The 16,327-nt window shown below is 47.3% G+C and overlaps 2 protein-coding genes across 7 annotated transcripts in view; one reads left to right on the plus strand and one right to left on the minus strand.

The window, feature by feature from the left end:
• Positions 1–16,327, plus strand: part of LOC135920296 (uncharacterized) — a 197,492-nt gene that overhangs the window by 72,565 nt on the left and 108,600 nt on the right. The window lies entirely within an intron of this gene.
• LOC135920294 (tyrosine 3-monooxygenase-like) overlaps positions 3,654–16,327 on the minus strand; it is a 41,113-nt gene continuing 28,439 nt past the window's right edge. For 2 of the 6 annotated variants that reach the window (XM_065454495.2, XM_065454493.2), the window contains 5 exons: positions 14,847–14,982; positions 12,606–12,732; positions 11,270–11,459; positions 8,782–8,915; positions 4,080–5,615 (listed from right to left, as the gene is read on the minus strand). In XM_065454495.2, coding sequence (XP_065310567.1) covers positions 5,382–5,615; positions 8,782–8,915; positions 11,270–11,459; positions 12,606–12,732; positions 14,847–14,982 — 821 coding nt within the window. In that variant the 3' untranslated portion in view covers positions 4,080–5,381. Of the gene's footprint in view, positions 3,710–4,079; positions 5,616–8,781; positions 8,916–11,269; positions 11,460–12,605; positions 12,733–14,846; positions 14,983–16,327 lie in introns of those variants that run through there. The other 4 variants (XR_011508906.1, XM_070526942.1, XM_065454494.2 and 1 more) reach the window with 4 other exon arrangements.

Genomic DNA, 16,327 nt, shown 5'->3' on the forward strand with positions numbered 1-16,327 from the left:
TCCTGGGAGCCATAAGATATTCAACGTAGATATCGGCCGACGAAAGGGGCATTCGTGACACTAAATCGATGTCGAAGACTTCGTCGAGAGGATGTGATTCCATTGGAGCCACGACGAAAACTCCTTGCAAAGCTGATTTTATCTCTCATTTGTGACGAATTAAAGTGAGGGGTGGACTCATTAGGTATTCCACTGCACCATAAATATATAAGGCATGACAAAACTTGTATGAAATAAATTGTAAAACTGGGCTAGTTGGTTTATCTTCATAGTAAAAGTAGCGCAAAAATAACGGCAACAGAAGACAGAGAAGCACACAGAAACGCCGCTGTCATACTGCAGTCGAATTCAGAAAGCTTTTTGTCTGAAAGAGTGGCTTGCATTGTTGGCGTCTTTTTCACTCACATCAATCCGTCCTCTAGTTAGCATTGTATTGTTTTGTGCTATGCCACTAATGACTTATTTTCAATACAACTGTGACTATTTTCCACCAAAACCATCTGTATGTTTATTTTATTTTTCCTACATTTTCTGCAATCTAAATTTAAACAAAATACCAGCAAGTGCATTTCAGGTGATGTGCAAATGTGGTAATTAAGATGGTAGTCACTATTACCACGCTATGAACCGTAATGCCATCGAAAAGTACTTTTGTAAGCCCACTACTCGGGGAGTATCAAAAATGAGAACAACCGATTTATAAGTATTCTATAACGTTGTTTGCCTCTGTGGTTACAACACTATAAGCGGATCTTATTGTGTTTCGAACAAGAACAATCCTTGGGATCCTGAAGTCGGACAAGAGGTTGCAACTTTACCCACTTTTCCCACATGGGACAAGCTCCGTCCACAGGAACCCCAGCTCATTCATGATATGACACGGAGAACACGTATGGAGTTTGTAAGCTTAGTCTTGAGCGCAGCGACTTCTATTGTCTAAGAAAGTGTATGACCGTGTAAGACACCCAGACATCATGCTCATGCCGACAATGCCCCCACACGCGTGCACATGCTCGATCCCAACTTCCGTACACCCGCGGCAATGATTATGTGCAGCCAGGCGCCCTTGCTCTACACAAGGTGCGTCCAGGCGTTGCTTTCACCCGCCGCTACTCACATATTACCGGCCGGTCGAATAGCCCTGCCTGCGAACACTGCCATACGCCCGAAGCGCTTGAACACTTCATGTGATTGCTTAGTATGTGTGCCAGAGTAGTGTAGTTTCCTAGCCAGCGTTGGGAGGCAACCATTTCCAGAGGGTGCTATTCTTGGCCCATGGCCTGACGGTAGGATAGCGAGGCCGACAACAATATACTTATAGGAGTGCCACGAAACTAGACAAGCGGCTTTAGTACTGAGCCGCTGTGTGCTGTATACAAAAGCATCGAATCCATTCTTTCCCGTCTCCTCACCATTATTCGTCACTATAATTTCGCTTCCTTTCCCTCTTCTCCAGTAGCAGAGTAGAGCGCAACAGCTCAGGCCTACCTCTCTGCCTTTCCTGTAAACAAAATCTATCGTTCTTGGTAAAGCACGAATTAGTTTTTAAAAAATAATGCGAAGACAATGCAACGAAATATCCTAATGGCGCCTAATGACATTTGACATCGTCTTTGACGATGCCACGTTTTATCAACGCATTAGTCTTCACGCAGAGCGAACCAGAACGGAAATTCAAATGAAGCCTGTAGCTAAGAATTTTCTATTCTCGAGAGCTTTTATTTTCAGTCGTTATATATAAAAAAAAGAACAATGGCAGTCGCAGTCGTTAAAAAAAAGATATTGCGTTCTTCTAATCAATATCCTCTATGAGTGCATTCGCTCATCGTCGATTTTGATGACTGCGTCGGCAACGATAATGACCTGTTTGTTGCATGAATGTTTTATGATGAAAATATACTCGGCAAAATATCTCCTGGCGATTTAAATTTGAATACGAGCACAGAAAAATAAGGCCGAAAGCCTGCGCGTCTTTCTGTAATTTTTTCTTCTTGGTCCGTCACGTTCACGTCGGGGCCGACATCGACGCGCCACCTATCCGGATCACGTGACAAACCAAAAGAGAGTAAGGAGGCAATCCCATGCCCGCTCGTCCAATCTGAAGTGGCCACTGCGTTGGAAGATTACGGGCGTCGACCGATGGCTGCGCCTGCTACCTCGGGAAGTTGAACGTTGGAAAGAAAAACAAAGCAAAGAAAGCGTTATAATACAATGGGATTGCCTTCCTGACTGTACTCGAGTCACCGCTCTGAGATCAAAGGTAATCCACCTGAAAATCTCGCTTCAAACAAAAACTTCATAAAGTCGAGAAAGGCGTGATGAGATTAAGGTTTGTGGAGCCAGCTGTTGTAAGACTTCAGATTGTTAGGAGAGGCCTTTGTCCTGTAGAGGGCATGATTGCGATGACGACGATGATGATAATGTAGGCCAGCAGCTCGTTCAGCAACGATTTCACATTTTCTCCTGACGTTTGAAGAAACGAGGGTGGCAATATGGGCTTGTTTGTCGGTCATCATGGAAAGTATTTAGATAGCGCAACAAAAGAAGGACACAAGAAGAAACGAAGACGAAAACGAGCTCTATTTATCAACAAAAAAATTTACTTCCGTGATCGGTCGTACTTATACACCCAAACAACCACGTGTAGAGCGATATCAACGAAGGAAGCCCGCTATGAAAGTGCACACCCACGGAAAAAATGTACACAGTAGTCGGGAGGTCAGGACCCAGTTTTCACAAGACTTACCTTAGGTAAACACGTCCACAGTTGGCCCAGCAAAGCAGCTTAATTAGTAAATCATAGCGTGCTTAGTCCAAGAGATGAGGGTGCAGCTCCCACCGGAGGCATCTTTCCGTCCATATTCGTGTCCCTTTATCTTATTATTTCTACATTTCAATTAAATCCATCTCGTGCGTTCGTGCGAGAGCTTTGGAACGCCTGAAGGTTTACGTGACTTTGCGAAGTTCTCGGGAAGGACAGTTTTCCTTTCCTACCGCCGCCTTTCCTACCGCCACCCTCTCTCTTGTGACATCTGCGGGAGAGGGGACCACGCTGGTAGAGGAGTACTGCGGTCACCGACTCCTCCCCCCCCCCCCCCCTTTACCACTTCTGATGTATTGGTTAAGGGCTCCGTTACATAGAGAACTGCGCAGTGAAAACAACAAACAGTACCTAAATGGTCTCACTGCAACAATTCCACGCCTTCAAGTGCATCATGAGTGTCATAAGGAGGAAGCAAATGAACTAGGAGACAGCATCACGTCACAGGGCCAGCCTTCACAAGCCAACTCTCCGGGAAGCAATCCTGTTATCCGACTCTCTCATAAAAAGGTCGGCCCAACACATGACCCTGCTCGTCAGACTCGGTCCAGTGTGCCTGGTTCGCGGTAGGCTTCAATCGACGCGCAATTGTTCGGTGGTGCCCGGGCCAACCGCTCCGCGCGCACCTTCTTCCGTCGTGTTCGCGCAACTTGGTTCAGTCGTTCACACTGCCACGCGTGCATCTGTCGTAGTCGCCTTCGTCGCAGCGCGCGAGTGCGGCAGCCGCGGTGCGTTGCTTTCGCGCACCCGTTGTCCTTCCGGAAGAGCTGGGCGCAGTTCGCGCGGCGGTGGAAAACACTAAGCCTTACCGAGACATTATCACGTGTTGGGCCGACTCGCATGGCTTCAATTTTGTTGTGCTGTGCTCCCCGCCTAGTTCCTTCCTTCCTGCGTGCACAAGAGTGCCACTTTAACAGAAAAGTAACTTTTCCACAGCCCATTGTAAAGAGCTTTCATGATCATCCAATAGCACATAAAGCGATGTACGTAACATAGACGAGACATACACAAAGCTTTTGTGTTACGTCTCTCGTTTTACGCTGAGCTTACTCTACAGTGAATAACTTCCAGTGAGGCTGTTTACGTGCTAAATTAAAACGGTTAGTAACGACAGTAGTCAGTGATGCTACCTAAGTAATCATTTCTCCGTAAGTTCGCTTTGAGTGGCGTTTGTCTGGATGCTTGAGATTCACGCAAAACCGTCAGCATTCTTGAAACCGAGTTTCATAAAGACAGACTGCATATATTTAACGTTTAACGTTTATTATAGATGGAACAAGTTTGTTTATTACGACACATAAACAGTCCACGAGGAGTACAGTAATATCGCCACTTCCCACAGCGCACAGTTTGGCTCAGAGGGTGTAAGACAACACGCCGCCAAGTAGGCACGTCACATGGATATGTCGTGCTGTTGGAGCACGGTGAGCAAAAAAAAAAACAGCACGCACTTTCACGTAAACATTACTGTGCAGCCCGTTATGAAAATGCCACTGTTGGTTCACCCTGGCAATGACGTGTACTACATCGATCCTACTTTACTCGGCCGTTAATTTTGCTGACAGCGTACTTGTGAATTATTGTGAATTATTGTGAATTGTGTACTGTTTAAGGCAAATTATGTTATCTTTTCGAAAAGAAAATGTCGTTCTTTTGTACGAAATAAGTACGTAACCTGCAGTAATAGCGAAATTTGTCAGTACTTTCAATGTAATCAGTAAACAATGCATAGTGCAATTGTGCAGCTAGGTTGGTTACTGTTTTCATATAACAAACACTACGATATTTTTGCCAGACATTTTTTGCTATTAGCTCTTTTCCTTTGCTGATAGAAACAAGCAAACCGATATGTTGAATTGAGCTGTAACTGTATGCACATTTTTGGATGGCATATAACCCTGAAGTGAGTTACCACTCCACAACGTTCGAAGCCATATCTATTGAGATCCACGTATTATTAATCATTCTCACGGTGATTGAACAACCACACGAGCGTATTTGCCAGACGCCCGCGCAATGTTTCCGTCCTGTCTTACTTTTGAGCAACACCCTTCGGCAACCGCAACAGAGCGCACATGTCTCGCACTCTTGAACTGTCGCTCTAAAAGCTTTCGTATACATGCGAACAGTCTTGGCGATTGGACTCGCGAGTGTCTGACGCCAGCTGTGGCTGAGCGGTCTTAGCGCCGCGTGCAAATAAATGGGCTTGAATGCTTCCTTTTCGGTAGAACGTGAGGTCCTTAGAGCGTCAGTCAACACGTAGTGTCGGATTATATGCTGTTGAATTCTTGTTTACACCTGCTTTTCGAAACCACGAATCCCTATCAAGTTGCTCAACTTTCTCTCGTACTAAAGCGAAAGAGCAAACGGCATCCCGGGTGTCGAAGTAGACTAAAATCCGGAGAAGTTGAATACTTCGGCAGTTGGCGAAAAGAATTGCGTAACCAAAAGTAAAACGAAGGGCAGAGGAGAAGCAGTGCTCCAGAAGGCAGAATACATCCCCGAAGCAGGGTTGACACCACCACTGCGATCGGCCCTAGAAGTGGTGCGTACCCAGGATCTAGAGTGAGACACCGCAGGCGGAGCTGACACAGGAATCTATTGCAGGGCCGGCTTGCTGCGCGTCGCTGACTACTTCATCTTTCCGAGGGCGCTGGTGAGGGCCTGTATCTCGGCGCGCAGCGTGTCGACCACGCTGAGCAGCTTCTTGGGCGTGTCGAGCACCAGCACGCACTGCCGGTGCGGATCGTAGCTCACCTCGAAGGGCCGGAAGTTGGCGTTGGCCACGTACTGCCTGCAGGGCACACGCGGTACAATAGTGTCACCGTTGCAGTGACGGGGTGAAGAACGAAAAACACTGCCGAAAGTGCGGGGCAGGAACTTGTGCCTAGAAAAGACAAGCAACACTGAAATGACAACAATAGTGGCGAGCACAGTGGTCTCTCATCGAACCTGATCCAATGGGTCAATAAGTGTGTCCGCTACTTATACACGGCTCACCGTACAGTCAACAGCAAAAAGTGTAGGGACCACGGGATGAGAAAACGTTGAATTGCCGACCGGTTCGTGCCCGCGTAGCCAGTAAGACTGCGCAACGCTATGCTGTTCACACGTACTATAGTACAGGGTGGATCTCCGAATACCAGGCTTTGTGGCTGCAGAAGTATGCTGCTTTTCTTTTTCAGATAACGCAGTCCGTAAACTTCTGTGGTTGACTGTATACATTGTAGATTCATCGTTGGTGCTCACGCATATTCTAGAATTTACAAAATTATGCGCGACGCGTGGAAATCTGATAAGGCGCGCCTGTTTCGATGATGAATCAGCGAAGACTTTCAAGAAATTGTCTGCACTGGTGTTCGCATCTTGCTCGGGGAGACAACTACATAGTGGATAGGTTTACGGTAGCGCGATTAAGAGACAGGACAAAAAAGACACACAGGGACATACACGGCCTCTAATCACGCTACCGTAAAACCATTCAGGATGCGTTACCAACAAGCCCACATTGCTACCCTCGAGAACTTCATAACAGTGATAATTCGGTGAGAACGAACACCGACAAAAGGTAAAACAACGACACGTGGCAATAGTTATGTCATGTAGTGTGAGGTCATAAAAGAAAAAGCACTAGTTTTATTTTGCAAAAAGCACAGCCCCTCTACGCAATTTCACAATTACGTAGCGCTGGAGCGGATGCTACAGCTGGCGTACTCAGCCAATCGGGAGCACGATCGTGCGACTACACATGTGCCTACGTCGAACTTCCTTCCTCGTCACAGCGTCGTACGCCTTGTCGACCGTAGTCACCGGAATCTCGAAAGCCTAACCATGTTTCTTAGTTTACACTCCAGGAGCAGATTAACTGTGAAACTGGGGCGCGCGAATGGGAATATCCGCACGGTCAGGTCTCTCACTTACGCCATCTGCCCTTTGGCTCTGGCTGGCTGCCGGAGCACGCTCTTACCGCTTTTGTTTCCCACATAACAGTGCATCCGATTCAAAGAATTCTGGAATCAGTGGCCGTATTATGTTACTAAAGCGTTACAGACGATAGTCTTCGATTTTCTCGCCTTTTCTCTTTCACAATTGCTGCGGAAGTGGCGAAGCCAAGATTCTTTTTCTCTTTTTTTTTTGGGGGGGGGGGGGGGGTTAAGGCGGGGTTTGCTTGCACTTGACCAGGAAAGCCGAGTTGTGCCCCCTTCCCCTCTCCCTGGCCACGCCCTTGGATGCCTCAGGCCGGATGTCTATGATGCGCCCTCTTCTGGACGCTGCGATAATCAACATGCGGCGTCGCGGTGGCCCTAGTATTGTGTAGTACTCGACGTGCTTGCCTGTCTTGCCATCACGTAACCACGGCGCGTTTCACGTTCTATCCATATTTATGCGCCGTAGTTTGTTGAATATTTGTTTGCTTACGCTTACCATTACCATGGCTCTCCGTTACGCACCGACACGCATTAGCAGTCACAAACCCACTCACCCAGTAAAGCGGGCTTTTTCTTTCAAACACTCTTACTGAGGGGAAGCCATCTTTCAAAACGCCCTTTCTTTTTTTTCTTTTTTTTTTTGAAGTGCAGGCACACGTATGCAACGACATTGTACAACTAGCGATAGCTCTGAGAGCTATTCTGCGACCATGCGGACCACCGCGCAGAATCGGAGACCGCCTCTTCGAGTTTTCAACTCCTGGTTCAAAACACGCGAGAACGCTTGGTCAGGTACAATGACATCACCAATCACTACCAGCTAGGCAGGCGGTTGCTGCCCCCACCTCACCCCATACTGAAACGTCGCCAGGCAGTCGTCTGGCGACAATTGCAAACACAAATCTTCCCCAGTCCGGTGCGATTGCAGCACATTTTCCCCGCGCTATACCCGACTGCTCTTTGCAAATTATGTCAGGAAACTAGAGTGACGCTGTCACACATGTTGTGGGAGTGTCGTGTTACATAAGCTACAATGGCAGTAGCTCCGGAGGCTCTTGCGTCGAAGTGGGCCGCCGCTCTGCGCAGCTCCAACCTCAAGACACAAGAGTGGGCTGTCCAGCAAGCCCGAAAGGCGGCGACGAGGCAAGGCCTCGAAGTCCCCTCATGGGAGACCTGAGCCCGGGTCGTCAAATTTGCCGGATTCAAAATAAAGTTGTTTCCATCCATCCATAGCTCTGCGAGGAACTCTGCTGTGTATGCGTGGATGCGATGTTTGGCGGGCGCTGGGCGCAGACATATCTTCAAGTGCAGCAAGACTGTTCCAATTTTGTTTTATTTCTCGCCAGCATCCTAATTTTCTGTGCTGACTCACTGAGTAAAACTTGCAAATGATGGCTTCCGTCTTCATTCACAGACTTGTGCACATGTGCATTTAAATATGCTACAAAGCCGGACAGTACGAAAAGAGTATAAAGCTACCACGTCCTAAACATTAATTTAGTACGTACACTGATCAGGTGAAGCGTTATGTGAAGTTGTTGTACAGTACCATTTGTCAAGTTAATGTTTTGATACGTATAACGTCCTGCTGTATATGCTTGATTTCGTTCTATTTTCAAGAAATCTTTTCATAAGGTATTGCGTATGCACGTCTGTTTTTGAGTACAAGTGCACTTTCAGATTTGCTTGTCCCTAAATTATGTTCACTACATCTGTATTATCTGTATTATCTGTATTATCTGTATTATCTGTATTATCTGTATTATCTGTATTATCTGTAGCGCAGCAGCGCCAGATTTCCCTCTAGGCAATATAGTGAGAAACTCTATGGTGTTAGCCGCGTTAAGTTATGGAGTAGATTTTTTGGTGCAAAGAGAAAGAAATGCTTAAGTAAGGAAACCCGAAAAATTAAACAAGTGGCTGGGTTCGCGTGCATCTCCAACAGGAACTGGTTAAAGCAAAAAAGAAAGAAAGAGAACGAGCATGGCCAGAGAGACGGTCGCCCTTCGAAGTATGGCGACCAGTACAAACCGCAGTTTCTCTCTGGCGTCGAGGAAGCTCTCTGCCAGGAAGTAAGTGTCCTGGTACTCGAGGTCCTGGTACTTCTGCACCGCCGTCGTTTCCGGTACGAAAGGAAGGACAGCCGGCTTGCCCGACAACGCGTGCTGCGAGACGATGCGAGATTGGTCACTGGACGCGTTCACTCTGGTGGTCGCTATTTGTGCCGGAAGAACAATTTTCACCTTTGAGACTTAAAGCCGCAGTAGCCGCATTTCGATTGGGGCGGAATGGAAAAACATCTATGTACCAGACGTGCCTCACAGTAACGTCGTGGTTTTGCCATGTAAAACCTGTGAATTTAGTTTAATTACTGAAGATTTTTACAGGAACATTGTCAGAAAAGATCAAAAATTAACAGTGCTGCGTATAATGCTCACGATGTTTGAATGCATTCAGCGCGTATCTGCGTTTTAGTTTGTCAGCTGTTTCAGTCACGCTGGTGTGACCTAAAATCGCCGGGGTGCTAGAAGATACGTGCATTGCCCATCCAACCCTGTTCTGGTGACACAAAAACTCCAGAATGTTTAATATGAGCGTCGTGAAAGCACCAAATGAAAATAGTACAACCAAAGGACAGAACTTTGGGTGTAAGTTTTACTGTTTGTTCGCTCTTGCTCACTCTATTCCATTCAATGTTACCGGCTCTGTTTTCATCTGAAAAGATTAGATTAGGGTGCATTTTTTATGCTATTCTAAATTCAGTGTACAAGTTTTAAGCAGTTTTTCCCACGCGAACGGCGATTAGAAGCGTCACGCCTTAACAGAGCAGATATTCAGATTTGCCTTACTCGACACACCTGGACGTTTGGGACCGAATGCACCACACGTACGGTATGCAGTTTGGTTCTTCGCCCGATGCACGTACTGCGCTTGCAGTTTACTATTCTTTATTTGATCAGCACATCCACCTCAATCACCAGTCCGTAACATCCGCATCGCCTTTCAAGATAAACAAAACGAAGCAAAAGTAACGGCACGAAGGCGCCTTCAGCGCGTGCCTACTCAATAGGAGTGCACGCTGACTGTTTGCCCTTTCAATTCTCGAGACGCGCATCACCAGATTGTCCGGAGGCCTTTCGATCGGTCCGACGGGAGAATGCATTTCGCAGGCGCACGTCTTCGTGGCCAAGCAGTGCGATCACAGCGCGCAGCAACGCTTTCTTCCGGCCTCGAGCTTAGAATGTCTGAACGATAGAGAAGCTACCGTAATAAGCACAGTCGCAAGATTGCGCAATCGGCCAGCAAAGACAGCTCACTCGTCCAAAGTCATCGCGAGTCACTGAAAGTGTTGTTTCTTTCCGTGATATAACCACCAATAATAAGTATTCGGAGGGGTTCGCTCCTTCACTGTCGGCGTGTTGTGATTTAATGCGATGCACGAAAGACAGGTCGCAAGGCTAATGTAAGACACAGACGAAACAATGTTCTCTAACTAAGGTTTGTTGGAAGAAAGGGACACTTGCGTATTCACGCGAAGAATGCCAGTAAGCGTAGACGCAAGAGAACAAACAATGAATAAACGAAACCGCTCGTTTCGTACTGTCGTTTGCTCGCGTCAGTTCTCGCTCGTGCTTGTTTGGTTTGCTTGGTTTGGTATCGTTCGCGCTTGTTTCGAGTGTGATGGTTTGTGATTTTTGTATTCTTATAGTATGCGGGACGCAAATTGTGTAGTACTTTCCGGTAGCCACACGGGCACCAGTGATCACACGGCAACCTTCGACGAGTCATGCATTAAAGCCGACGCCCTTCACCCGCACATCAGACTTCCTATGATCGCCGACTCTCCTATACATGGCGTTGTCGCTGTCCTTGAGCTTTGCTGGGTGCAATTTTCGCCCAATAAAAATTTTAATTTGTAACTCACATTTTCGACACTGAGCCGTTCTTCGCTGTCACTACCACGTGAATATATAATCATAATACAAAATAGTGTCGGGCCAGTTCTTTCTGAACAATGAGCGACGCAACCGGTGGAAGTGCTTCCTCCGCCGCCGAGAGGACCCTGTCGTTCAGAATCATATTCTTTGCCATAATATATCGCGAATTCAAAACACCTATACCGCCGCGCTCAAAGTTCGCATTAGTTGGTATGGTAATCGTTGGTGAATTTCTTATATGAACTATTTCCATTAATTTTCGCCCAAGCGTACTTTTAGCTTATGGGCGGTGCGGTTTGCGCACCGTCATTGCAACTTTGCTTTTTCCCGTTAAAATGTGTTTTCGCGCCCGTTTCCCCTTCCTTCCAGAACCTGCAGATATAAACCAACTAGCCCAGCAACACGTTCTTTTCAGTCTCCTTTAGCTCTCGCGGTCTTCATCTGAAGTCAGCTTTTTTAAAATAATCGCATTCACAGTGGCCTCTGAATGACGCGCAAAGAATTCATGGGGTAAGTGACGGCCACCAGTTGTTTGAGATCCACAGGCGTGCGGTTAGCGCCGGGCGACGTCTTCCACCCACCTGCAGTTCCCCGACAGAGGAGAGCAAGCCGGCGCCGTAGGCCCGTATCTCGCCCGCCTGCTTGCAGAGCCCGAACTCCACCGTGAACCAGTAGAGCTGCGCGCCACAACAGAACAGGGCTCAGTGATGCATCGATGGCGGCCTCCCTTGGAAACCAGTCTGATAGGTAATGGAGTTCCACCCCTCGCAGCTGCAGAGTCGATTATGAGACACACCATAGTGGAGGGCTTTGGATAACATTACTGCTTATATTTTATTTAAGGAAGACTACAGCGAAAGGTGCTTAGCTGTATTATTAAACTGCTTGTGTGCAGTCCCAAAAACGTCACCCTATTATCGCGGGAGAAGGCTCGGTGAGCCAGAAAAGACGCAAACAACGAAAGACGGGGCCGCTTCGAGCTGTCCCGCACCAGCTTGCCATGACGTCATGAATTCTAGCGGCGTATGTTCTGGTCTATATATTTCTTTAGATGTAATGTTTGAATATACCCTGTATTCAAAAAAAAAGAAGCCAGCCACTGAACTTAGCGAGTTTCGAGAACACTTACAGCGACCCCCCGTGGAAGAATAATCGCGTTGTGCTGCCGAGTTCCAGGTCATGGGTTCGATGCCGGTTGCGACGGCCGCATCGCAATGGGCGGGAACAGCGAAAACGCTCGTACGCTTAGATTTAGGTGCGCGTTAGGGAAGCCCAGGTGGTAAGAATTCATCCGATGTCCTCCACTACGGCGTGCAGCTGTATCAGTTCGCGGTTTGGGCACCTAAAGCTCCACAACAAAACGCAACATTTACTGCGTCAAAGCGGCCTAAATGCATTTAAAAAAATAGTTTGAAATCCACGGCGTCATGTTCAACCTACCAGCGCTGGGATGTAAATGCAAAATTTCCAAAATAAACTTTTGCTTTCATTTTCTATCCTATTAATCAGTCCTTTAATAAAAAATAACGAATATAAGGAATAACGAGTTCTTAAAGAACATATTATCAGTCCAAACTGAATGATTGTTTTTATTTAGTGCTCATTTAACATAGGACACTAAAGAAGAAGCATGTGAAACGAGGTTTCACATACTTAGGCATTGTTCCTGTTACAGATGCGTAGACAACTGTTCCAGGTAATAGGTACCAGGCGTTTGGAACACTGCTCCAGATAACAGCGGATATTTCACTATGACATACCTCCACGTACTTATTTTATGTGCAGATGAAAAGTAAGAAGTTCAAAGGTATGGAAGGCAGTTACATTTATGTAAATGAAAAATATTTGCCAAAATGTTCCACTTGTAGCCGGACGCGAGGAGGATTTCGAGTGTAGCCAAAGGATAAGTGCGCATACCGTGGCCAGTTTCTCGATGTCCTCGTCGGCGATGCCGAGCGAGGCGAGGCCGATGTCCTGCGAGAACTGGGCGAACCCTGGGTCGGCGAACATGGGCACGTGACCAATCAGCTCGTGGACGCAGTCCCTGCGCATGCGCGATAAGACGGGTCAAGGAGGAAGAAGAACTCGAATAGGAAAGGTTTGGAATCGTCCCTCATTGTGTCGCATATATAATACGGGGAGGAGAGGAAAGAACGGAAAGAACATATGGTATGAAAGGTAGGCGTGAAAACACGGGCAGAATTAAGCCTAGCAAAAATGCCCTCAATACTCAACAATGCTTTAAAATTAGCAGACTGTATAGTTCTGTGCTGACATTAAAAAAAAAGAAACGGCAGTACCCATCTCACGACCACTGTCGACGTTAACGTCGACAGTGATTAGTGATTAGCGTCCAAGCAATGCAGCGACACATTGTATTGCTGAAAACACCTTCATTTACAATCTGTAGGGGGGAAAGTATGCTAAGAATGCTAATGGTATTATTGCACCCACGGACTACCACAGCGCCACCAAAGCTAGACAACAGCGTGTGCGCCTTCGGACGCCACAAAGGAAGTTGCACTCAACGCATCCTCCCAGCATCGGTCAGTTTTGTCCCGCTGACACCGTAGAATTGAAGTTCGGCATATCTGGCTTCCAGTGAACTACAGCTCCATTGCATTAACGACTTTTCTAGGAGTAAAAATTATATATTCACTGTCAGCTATGGGGAAGCGCGCGTTCACTCGCTAATCGCATTAAAACGAAGAAGTGCGCCTTATATGGTCGGGGTGTGGTATATCATCAATGTCGGTAGCAATGCGCTTAATCTTGCAATGGAGTTGTCATTCCTAAACAGATATCTTTCACGAGCTCCCGCAAGAGTTGGCGAGTTGGCGTCGCCTTCCCTCGAGCATGCGCAGATGAGTTTCGCGTCGTCCTTCTTTTCCGCCGCGGTGAGACCTCTCAGTCGGCGCTTGTGTTGTCCTTTTGGTTCTAGTACTTGTGACCGCGCTGGAACGCCTGTCTTTCGTACCACGCAACCCTCTCATTATTCCTATTAATCTTGTAAACCTAAACAAACACCACAAAAAGAAATAAAGGTTGGCTGGCACTTTCCTCATAAGATTCTCATAAGAACAGCACCAGTTCTCATAAGAGCGGCACCAGAGAAAAAATGCGCATATCCCACGCGCTGTGGGCATCCAAGTTACGTGAAGCATTTGGCAGGTACCTCGGCAAGCATTCTTAGGGAGAGAGAGAAATAGAAAACAGGAAAGGCAGGGAGCATTGTTAGGGGTTCCGCAAAACGATTCCAGGTGGACCAACGTGTCGCGAGCGTGCTTGCGTGTGACGACAGCAGTGTAGCGACCATGTTGTAGACGATCGTATGATGGCGATGGCATAACTTCTGCGCCGTTCGACACCAGCCCACCAAATGGCTATTGCTGGTTTCTACACAGGTAGTGGGCGAGCTTAAGCGAGACAAACACGGATCATGACGTCATCAGCGACTACGTATTATACAATCGTGCGTTTCGTGTGGTGCATGTCAAAACGTTGATGGCATTTGTACTTGGGCGAAGAAATGTTAAAAACTTGGTTAACTTTGCTATCATGAAGGCTGCACAACGTCGCACAGTTTCTACCTAACGTAAGCTACTACGAGGAAAGTACTGGGCAAAGGGACTGGTCTCAGACGGCTCCTCAAAGCGCGAGCTGTCGCAAAAAAAAAGCAGACGAGAAAGTGGCACGGGATGCGCGCACCACCAAGTATTTCAACGAGCTTTGGAACGCGAAAAGCATGCATGCGAAAAGAAGCGATCGCGGCGCAACGGTTAAATACCCGGCTGCTGTGCTCAACGGCAGAGGTTCGATTCCCGCATCGATTATGCATTGTTTTAACTTTCTTAAAGTGAGGCGAGACAGGAACCTACCTGCCTACCTACCGCAATGTGCCAATAGTGCGGCAAAGAATGCTACACATGAGAAAGAGAAGAACAAACGTGCTCATCCTCCAGTCATTCGAATAGCATCTAGTAGTATACTGAGGGGTAACACAGCCACGGAGAGCCGTTGGACGCGACACGAAATAAGCCTATATTTACCTGCAGATATAGCACCAACCCCCCTCCTCCTTCTTTTATGGAAGAAAAACGTTGCATGCATTTATTTAAGGGCGATGAACCACTTGCCGCGTTTGCGGCTGTCACTTACGGCTCGGGCGAGTGGTGGGGTGCGGACCCGTGGCGCATGTATTGCGTGCACTGGAACACGCGGAATGCCAGCGATGCCAGGAAGTCGCGCGCCGTCAGCAGACCCGAGGCCGGTCGCAAGGTGAAGCCACTGCGGCCTGCGCGTTCAGAGAGAGCGAAGGCGATCACACGCGAAGTTGATGATGATGCGGTGCGGTATGGCGAAAGGGCCAGATATGAGCAACTTTAACAGGGCTAAGCACACAGTAATGAGCTGTCGATGGAATGATGTATTATGTATGGCACGGCTCTCAAGAGGTCTGAAAACTACCCCTGAATAAGTGCGTAACTTGCATATGTAATAAAACTATGAAATTGACTGTAGTAATATGGAGTTGGGAACGTAAAATACCATAAACCCTCGTTATAACGAGGTTATCCGGACAGGAAGCTAACTTCGTTTTAATCGATATTTTGTTAGAAGCGGAGCAACTACAAATGCTTGCTAGCGCAAGATGAGTCCTGGTAACGCTCTAGCAGCGCAGGAGATCGTAAAACGTATATTGAAACAACGCTGCGCTCGACACTGGTGACATATGACAGAGTCGAAATGTTCCTGGCACCTGTGAACAGCTGCCTCGTCTGTCGGTTTACCAGAGTCCTTCAAGGACTCTGGTAGTACCACTACATGGCGGAGTGACTTTCGCAGCGCTTATTGCCTAGGCAGGTTGATACGACGACAGGTTTGTCATCGGGAATGCTTCACCGAGCGATGCTGTGCAGCAACGTTCCGCCTACTGCACTTCGAATATTCCAGTTAACACATACATATACACTAAAACCTCACGGAACTTCGAATAAAGCGATATTGCTATAATGAGGGCTTACTGTATGTGCTACGAAGTAATGACAAATTAAGAATGTTGCATTTACTACAGCGCTCAAGGAGCACTACTGCCTCGCCACTGGCCTTGAACGCAAGTACGTACCTGGAGGCACGTGCTGTACTATACACTACTGTCGCAGCAGCAGTCTCTGTTCAGACGGTTCTACGGATTGTTTGGGCTGATAACCTGCAATATATCAACGCCATTTTAAAAAAATCGAATTTATTTCCCGTCAAGAAACGCTTCAACAAGGCTGATTCTTGGGCTAGTAGGTACGGTTTACTCATAATGGCAGAGCCTTTAGATGTCCTGTGTCTCTGTCGTGTCCCTGTCTTTTTTTAATTGCGCTAAAGGCTTTGCGATTATGAGAGGAAACTCTTCTCCGCTAAGAAAAAAATGTCGGGTGACGAAATAAGCCTCTGAAGATGTTGTTCGAGGGCTTCGTCCCAGCGAGCTCGAGTCAAAGTCATTTTCCCACGCCGAACTTTGGTTTTCTTGGAGACCAGTTGACTCCCGCTGGTAACATTCCGCTGCAGCCATGACGACACCTGCTCACTTTCGTCTGAAACTTGCTCCACCTATCGGTGTTCCGCTGAACCGCTTGGTTAACCTAAAC

The sequence above is a fragment of the Dermacentor albipictus genome, chromosome 10, assembly GCF_038994185.2.
Source record: "Dermacentor albipictus isolate Rhodes 1998 colony chromosome 10, USDA_Dalb.pri_finalv2, whole genome shotgun sequence".
Classification (NCBI taxonomy): domain Eukaryota; kingdom Metazoa; phylum Arthropoda; class Arachnida; order Ixodida; family Ixodidae; genus Dermacentor; species Dermacentor albipictus.